The 9,284-nt window shown below is 33.3% G+C and overlaps 1 protein-coding gene across 1 annotated transcript in view; it reads left to right on the top strand.

The window, feature by feature from the left end:
* Nucleotides 1-6,482, top strand: part of LOC107667232 (potassium voltage-gated channel subfamily H member 2-like) — a 134,268-nt gene extending 127,786 nt beyond the window's left edge. The window contains exons 3-6 of the mRNA XM_016458857.1: nt 2,917-3,072; nt 4,528-5,013; nt 5,921-6,132; nt 6,259-6,482. Of these exons, the coding sequence (XP_016314343.1) occupies nt 2,917-3,072; nt 4,528-5,013; nt 5,921-6,132; nt 6,259-6,285 (881 nt within the window). The 3' untranslated portion in view covers nt 6,286-6,482. The remainder of the gene's footprint in view (nt 1-2,916; nt 3,073-4,527; nt 5,014-5,920; nt 6,133-6,258) is intronic.
* Nucleotides 6,483-9,284: the final 2,802 nt, after the last annotated feature.

Here is a 9,284-nt window from a genome sequence, read left to right as displayed (position 1 = left end):
TATGTTAGTTTATCAGGTCACATGTTTGTGACAGTTCTCAGCTCATTATTTTATTTATTATTTAAATATTTTGTGAACGTTGAGTAGTCCACAAGAGGATTCCCATGATTCCTGAAATATGTTTTGTTTTAGTTCATCCAGATAAATAATCCTGAATGTTGACTGTCAATTTTAGTTTCACATTTTAAAATGAACATTTGCAGGAATTAATTTATTAATACTAATTAATAACAATTTTAATTGATTAATATAAATTAAATTCTTCTCCCAGTGACTGTTCTCCTTGCATTTTTTTATTTGTTTATTATTGTAATTTAATTTAATTTAACCATTTATTTTTTGTGCACTTTCACATGTATCTTGTGCTTCTTAAATCTGTTTTATTTTCATATTTTTTCTCTCATTTCTGAGGCAGGACATCAGTGATTTGGGTCTCAGAGCACTTTGTTGGGATTATAGAATTCCATCCAGACATACAGATGATGAACAAATACGGATGTAGCCTAGTGTGTGTGATGTTGTGTGTTTGATGTAGTGTGTGTGTAGCGTCTGAATCTTGGAGTGGATTAGTCTTTTAAAGTTGAACGGAAGCGTAATGAATTAAAGTCCAATCCCTCCTCCTGACTCTTAATCTGCAAGTGTGTGTGTGTGTGTGTGTGTGTGTTTAGATGGGATTATGTATTTTTCAGGACAGCGTCCTCATGTCAGCAGGTCTCTTCTGCTTGTTGTTCATGTATGTATTCATTCATGCAATCTCTGTGTTGATCAGGAGATCTGCAGCTGGTTCAGTTTGTCATAGCATTCAGTGTTTTTATATCCCTTTAATGGACATTGTAGGCGTTTGATCCCTTAGATGTAAACTCTTACTTTTTGTTGTGATTTTGCCATATGCATATAGATGTATTTAGATATTGAGCACTAAATCACTGGTTGTTGTAGAGCAGAACATGATATTTTCCATGAAAAATTGATTAGATTGGTGAAAAGTGTCTCTGTATGAAGGGGATTGATAAATAAGACGGATTGATGATGTCAAATGTGAAGGAAAGTCGTTTCTAAGTGGGAGACAGGTTTATTTTCTTTAACTACAAAAAAAAAACACTTTTATTCAGCTTTCATTTATTTCATTTTTAAACATTTTAATACTTCAACTTTAACTACTTATATTAACTACTTATTTTAACTAATTACCAAGGCAACTTTCCTAATTTTCATTTCAAGTTCTAAATCCTACATTTTTCAAGTTTTTCATCTAACATTTTATTTTATTTTGTTTTATTTTAATTTTATTTGACTTTTTTTGTTCATTAAAAAAATAATTAATTAATTAATAAAAATTTAATTTTAAAAATGTTATTTTATTTCAGGTTGGCAACATTTCTAATTTGATAAAACACTGAAATAACTAAAACTAAAAGTGAAATAAAAATGAATAAAAAGTATATTTTTATAGACATTTAAAGAAAAAGACAAAAACCCAACAAAATTACTAAAACTTTAAAATTAAAATAAAAAATAAATGAAAACTATAATATTGTATTATTGATACTAAAAAGTACAGGAAAGATCATAATTTAGAATAATGTGTACTAATAAATCGTTCACAATAAAACTAAAAACATGAATTAAGAAGATAAATGTAGTCAACTATGATGGTTTTTTGATTGCCAAAAGATTTTATTTTACATTTTATTTCTAATCCAATTGGCACTGCATTTATGTATTTTACTTTTAATTTTGGCTTTTACAAATGTGTTTCTGCATTTGGTCTGCACTAAAACTGATAAGAGGAAGATGTTTTGTGCTGTTTTTCCACACACACACACACACACACACACACACACACAGATGGCATTGGTGGACCTGTAATCCATGTGTGGTTTCACAGCTGGGATTACAGTGGGCCAGTTGGAGCGTCTCAATCTGTCTCTCTGTGTTCATTGATGAGAATCTCTGCAGTCCGCTCAATCTCTTCTTCCTCTCTGTCCTGTTTGATTGTGTGTTCAGATCCAGGTAAGCGTGTGGATTCAGACATCAGGAGTTGAGATGAAATCAGCGACGGTGTAAATCTGAGCAGTGAACAGCTTTCAGACGAATCTGAAAGGTCAAAATCAGGATTTGTGTGTTTATGATGGCACACCTCTAGCTCTGTGTAGAATTATAATGATTTGACTCGTCAGACGTGGTGTTTGTACTGGGATCTCTGGGATTGTGCAGCTTTGTGTGGTTTGAAACTTTTCAGCGCTCACTGTAGTCAGTTTAAGAGATTCTGTAATTGGGAAATTATTGCTATTTTGATTGACATCAATATTGCATGATGTGTGTATGATTTGTTTTATAATAATATCTAAGCAGCTCTAGTTTCTTCTGTGTGTTTTTGTCTGTAAATGTGTGATGTAACCGCACACACACGGACACACACACAGTATTTGTAATCAGGCTTAATTTTGCTGGCAGATGATAGTTGTTCACTTTAACTAGTCCATGAGAGGATTCCCATGATTCAGGAATATGTTGTATTTTAGTTTGTCTGGATAATAATCCTCCGTTTCTAACTGTCGGTTTTACTTATTATTTTATTTTTTATTATTTCTGCTTAATTTATTATTATCATTGTTATTATTTTTATTATTTAATTCAATATGTTTTTTTTTCCAATTTAATTTAATTAAATTTCACAGTACTTTTCTTTGTATTTGTGATTTAGAAAAGATGCATAATGACTAATAAGAAAATGTATTTCTATGCATGGTCAATAAACAACAACATTAATGGACACTGAGTTCTTTTATTATGAATTTGGTGCAGTAAAAGAAAGGAGTATAAATGAGTAGTTGACTAATATCATATTGATGCTTTTTATAAAGATGCATGTGCACAAATGAATATAAGTCAGCTTGTTCTGTTCTCTCACAGGTGTGTGTTTCCTGTGTTTGGTGGACGTGGTTCCTGTGAAGAATGAAGATGGCGTGGTGATCATGTTTATTCTGAATTTCGAGGTCATGCCGGACGATAAAGTGCACGACTCGCAGGTTCTCAATCATAAGCTGCCTGTGCTGTGGCGCCATTCAAGTACGTCAGTGCGTCCTCTTCCTTTCCATGAAACCGTACAGATGCTACACTGATTACAATAATTACATGAATATATACTTAAATAGACAAATATTTTTGGCATTTGCCATTTATAAAAACTGAAAACAGAAGCTGCAAAAACAGCCCATTATCACAATCATGAAAACCTGGAAATATCCTGGAATATTACAGCTGTAATTAGAAACTAATGACTGAAGTAAATTTATAATTATGTATAACAGTATTGTATATAGTAGTAGTATTGTGTTTTGAGCATTTTTAATCATGGAAAAGCTGCAAATATTATAGAATACTTCAGCTGTAATTAAGCATAGAAAAATTTAACTGGAAATTTGAAAATTAAACATGTCACGGAAATAAAATTGTTCGATTAATTGATTGATTTTTCCCCTTATATTTTGTAATCCTTTTATTGTGAAAATTTGGAAATTAATAACTCAAGTCATTGAAATTTCTATCATATTTCATTTACATATCAATACACATTCAGCTATTTTAGTCATGGAAAACCTGGAATTATTAAAGGATATTACAGCTGTAGTTGTAAAACTCATGACAATTTACATATAACTCAATTATTAATTATTAATTAATTATTAATTACTCAAGTCATAGAAATTTATATTGTTAATTGTGTGTGTGTGTGTGTGTGTGTGTGTGTATATATATATATATATATATATAAAGTATATATGAAGAGTTTATTTGCAAAAACAGATAACATTTTTATTTATTTTCAGAAATCATGTTTTTTTTTTATTGTGCATTCCAAGTAATATATCAATCAAAGTGCAGTTGGGTTGTTTTGATTAAGCAATAACTTAAGGTAATATATATATATATATATATATATATATATATACATATATTAAAAGTTTATATTTGAAAAATATTTGAAGTTTCAGAGTAAACTCGTTGTAATCTCCTCAGCTGACAGTGTAGACGCCTGACAAGCTTTGTTGTTGTGATCATAGTCTGTATGGTTGTGATTACACGCTTTTCCCTCACCATTGTAACGCGCTTTTACAAGGCTCCGTGAAAATGTTTCAGCTTTTATTTTCCTTTTTCGCCCTGAAGAAGATATCACAGATTCATCAAGTTTGTCGAAATGATAGGCTTTTTTGACAAAACGTGTTTTGGGTTCAGATCGCGCTATATGTGGAGAATAATGCACGGCAATCAGCTCATTTTTTTAAGTGGCGGTTACCGGTTTTTGCAAATAAACTCTTCATATATTTTTTATTTATTTACTTATCTATTATTATTATTATTATTATTACAGTAAGTATTGTTAGATAATTTACAAATTAAAGTCACAATAACACTGCCCATTAAACTGTAAGGATGGAAAACGGCCATTAAACAACTAAATTATGACTGTTTTTGGTACAAAAATGTCGAACTTTGACATTTTTCTCTCTGTGCTTGCCATAGACCGAGTTCGTGGCATCCGTTTGCGTCTGCCGCTCCTGAACTCCAGGAATAACAGTAAATCTTCTCTGCGGGAGGATCCGGAGGCCGGACGAGGAACGGGTTTCCCCAGCAGCTCCCGTCCACAAAGCCACGAATCCCTGGCTCTGGGCGAGCTGCTGTCTCTGCCTGAACACGAGCCACCCCGTCTGACCGCCACAGCCTCTCCGTCCTCGCTGCTGCCTGGAGACCAGTGCAACCTCCTGAGCAGCGACCCCTCGTCCCCTCCTCCGGCCCCGCCGCATCCCGCCGCGCTGCCCCTGGGTCACTCCTCTCCCCGACCACAGCGGCTCAATCCGGACGCCTCCGTGTCCAACTGCAGCCTGACCAACAGCCGCTCGCGTGAGAGCTTTCACAGCATGCGCCGTGCATCTTCGGTGGACGATATCGAGGCCATGCGGTCCGAATGGGACCGGAAGCACCTCGCTCGACCCACCAGCAGCAGCACGGGTGAGAAAACTGACCAGGAATAATACTTTTATTGCACAAGGATGCATTCAGTTAATCAAAAGTGACACTAAAGACATTTAGAATGTTACAAAAGATTTCTGTTTCAAATAAATGCTGCTCTTTTGAACATTTTATTCATCTGTGAATCCTGAAAAATAAAATGTATCAGTTTCCACAAAAATATCGGGCAGCACAACTGTTTTCAACATTGATAATAATCAGAAATGTTTCTTGAGCAGCAAATCAGCATATTAGAATGATTTCTGAAGGATCATGTGACACTGAAGACTGGAGTAATGATGCTGAAAATACAGCTGCGCATCACAGAAATAAATTAGTTTAAAATATATTGACATAGAAAACAGCTCATTTAAATTGTAATAATATTTCACATTTTTACTGTATTTTGATCAAATAAATGACGCCTTGGTGAGGAAGACAAAAACAAAAACTATTAAACAATAGTTTCAGTCAAATAAAGTTGAAATAAAATATTTAAAAAACTTACATAAAAATTAAAAATGTTGCATTTGCAATTAATTGAAATGAAATGTTTGAATTACTAAAATTACTCAAACTAAAATGAAATAAATATAAATTAAAGCTAACAGAAATATTTAAACAAAAACTAATAAATTTGTCAGAAGCACAACATTTCTTAAACTAAAATTAAAATGACAACTAAAAATCTAAAAATGAAAGCTAATTCAAAATATTAATAATATGATATGATAGGATAGGATAGGATAGGATAGGATATATAAGAGACTTCTTTCAAAAATGGTACTATAGATCCCAAACGGTACTCTAGATATGATTTGGTAATTAATACTGTAAATGTCAAAAGCATTTCAGACTAAAAAGAAGATTCTCAGCGACCTAAAGCAAAATCTGTTTCTTGTCGAAGGTGCCATGAACAACAAATCCAGCATCCTGAACTCTACCTCTGATTCGGATCTGATGCGTTACCGCGCCATCAGTAAAATCCCACAGATCACGCTCAACTTTGTGGACTTCAAACCGGACCCTCTCCTCGCCCTCCCGGCCGGAGAAATGGACATCATCGCACCCTGCAAACTCATCGACCGCACGCACAACGTCACCGAGAAAGTCACTCAGGTAAGACGCTTCTGCCGTCAGTTCAAGAAAGCGTTTGTATAGGATTGAATTGAGCATGTTGGGCTAGACAGACAATCCAGATTCATAGTGATGCTTTTGGTGTTTTGGGTTTTGGGATTGAGACAGATTGACCTGTTCGTGCTTCTGTTCTAAACGACACGATTCACACTTTAACGTCTCTAATGGCGAGAAAAGCATCACCGTGAAATTTTGGCACCCCAGATAAAGCGCCTTTGCTCAAGGACAGTTTTTGAAGGTAGCTGTTGATGTCGGTCTGATGTCATGTGCTTTATCTGGCAAACCTGAACTCCCTAAACTGCTGTGTTTGTGAAGATGAAGTGTTTGAATGCAGGAAGTTAAAGAGACGTGACAGTAAAGTTTTGCAAAAGTGACACTGACTGACTTTGACAACCTGCACTCTTAAAAATAAATGTTTCAGAAGGAATATTGCACTCAAAAATGTCACACTCATGAACCATTATGGTTATTTGAACCATTACAAAATTTATGCTAGGCAAGATGTTTACACAGATCTTTTCAATGCATTGAAATCTAGTTGAATGCAAACCATCAGAATCATCATGTGTAATAACAGTACTTCACATGTCTTCTGAAGTCATTGAAAGCTTTGTGTATCTCATTTGCATTCACGCAGTTTATTCATACATGCTGCATCACCCGGTTTGACGTCAATGATGCCAAACACAATTAATTCACATACAGAAGGAGAACGTAATGGATGTCAGTTGCAATGCTTTTCAACCTTTTTGACTCCATTGTCCACAACAACATTGAAATGATGGTAGTTTGTTTTTCAAAACTTATTTTAATTTATGGACATGGTTTCTGTAAATTAAAATAAAATAAAATAAATACATTTATTAAAATAATTATAAAAACAAATAGGTTAACAGCAGTAATAATAATAAAAAGTATTATTTATTTATAAGTATTAATTATTATTATTATTATTATTATTAGATTTCAGGGTTCCTGAAGTTTTTTTTTTCTCACAATTTCCACTTGATATTTTAGAGCTTATAAAAAAAAAAGTATATAGTGTTGCATTTATGCGTTTGGCAGTTGGTTTTATTGGACTTTCATCCTCTGGGAATTTAGCCCATGACTTTGGTGTTACTAGCATCATGGACAGGAATACAATTTCTATTTTATCTGTAAAACCATTCTTACGTCATATCTAGGGATGTAACGATTCACTCAACTCACGATTCGATATCGTCCCATATTTGAATCGATTTTCAACCGGCTCGCGGTTAATCGTTACATCCCTAGTCATATCTGTGTAAATCTAGATTTGTTGTGCTGGTGTGTCATGAATGAGGCTAACATTAATGTCAGTAACTTGAGTGTTTGACCTCTTGGGTGGCTTTGTCTTCAGCTCCTCAGGAGAGATCCTGCATTACTCTGAGAAGAGCTAAACCCTCATATTTTCTCCCAGACAGACATAACTGGGTTAATTTAATAGTGGTAGCATGACGCTCATATGCTGATGCTCATCGCTCTCGGATTAAATGAAAAAGAGGGATTAATGCTTCTTGATGAAATCATGACAGATGAACACATGCTTCACAGTACCGCACACCTGCTGTCCTACATACAGGACCTGATCACATGATGATTATCAGGTCATGTGACCACCAGTTTCATGTGAGTTGTCATATCAAGCATACTCAATAGATTTGGGTTTAATATAAGTTCAATTCTATTGATAGCATTGGAAACATAATGTTAAAAAGTACAGAAAATAATGTAATTTTTTTAATTCATTTTTTGTGCATAATTGTTTTCAAATACTTTTAAAAATGTTAATACATTTTCAATGCAAAACATATTATTTAAAGTTCAAAGTGTCTAAATTGAGAAAATAGTTTATATATTTTAATTAAATTTAATTTAATGCTGCTTTATATTGTTTTTTTTTACTATTTTTTATTCATTTGTTAATTAATTCTTCCATTCAAAATGTGTTCAGTTGAGAAAACAATTATAATAATGTTTTGTTAATTATTTTATAAAAAGTGTAAATATTTTGTAAATTAATTCTTTCATACAAAGATATGTTGTTTAAACTGCAGTAAATAAATTATTTTGAGATGTTTTTGTTAGTTATTTGTTAACTAATTTTAATGATTTGTTAATAAATTCTACCATACATATGTTATTTTAATTTTATAGTGTCTAAACTAAGAAAACAATTTAAAATAATCTAATTAATTTAAAAAAGCATATTTTTGTTAATTATTTTGTAATAAATAAATGAAAAATTTAAATGAATAATTTATTAATTGATTCTTCCATACAAAATAGTGAACTGCAAAATGCCTCAACTGAGAAAACAAATAAATTTTTATGGATTTTTTTGTTAATTATTTTGAAATAATAATAATTATTGTCTTTTTAACAGTGGGACTACTATTCTAAGTATTCATCCACTGATGTACTTACTACCTGTGGGTGGAGTTTTTTATCGTATATCCTGTATGTTATATCTTGTCACAATATGTTTGAGAGTGTATTTTATCATTTATCATCTTGTTCTGAACCTGGATCTCTGGGTTTAGATTAGTGAGCATCAGATAGTGTTTGACTGTTATCATCCAAACTGCTCTTGTTTTTGGTGTTGACTGTTGTCCTGGTGATGCAGATGATGTGATTACTTTAATTAGAGTGATTAGATGAACTCTAATCAGCATGTGTACGTGCTGTCAGATGTGTCAGTGAGCGTTCAGCGTGTCACTTCCTGTCCCGTTCACCACTGCGCACTAACATCTCTCAGATCAGTCATAATGCAGCTGTTTCTAATTTGTCCACAGCAGGATTTAAGGAAGAATTCACTATTGATTGCCGCAGTGAGTCTTTGTGAGATGAGCTTGTGTGTGACCGTGCATGTGTGTGTGTGTGTGTGTGTGTTGTGCTTTGAGCTTTTGTCCGCTGGATCAGACTGTGTATTGAGTTTATCAACTACACTACCTGTCAGAAGTTTGGATGCACCTGCCAGCTGAGCATTATGACTAGACTGTAACTAGTTTCAATGCTTATGAGTAATAAAAGACAAATGGAAGTCTGGGAATGATGTAATCATAACTTGTCCCAAATAAAATTACAAACATTTATATTTGAGCTTCTTTTTT

The sequence above is a fragment of the Sinocyclocheilus anshuiensis genome, unplaced genomic scaffold, assembly GCF_001515605.1.
Source record: "Sinocyclocheilus anshuiensis isolate Anshui unplaced genomic scaffold, SAMN03320099.WGS_v1.1 scaffold415, whole genome shotgun sequence".
NCBI lineage: Eukaryota > Metazoa > Chordata > Actinopteri > Cypriniformes > Cyprinidae > Sinocyclocheilus > Sinocyclocheilus anshuiensis.
This window is presented reverse-complemented; position numbering and strand designations above follow the sequence as displayed.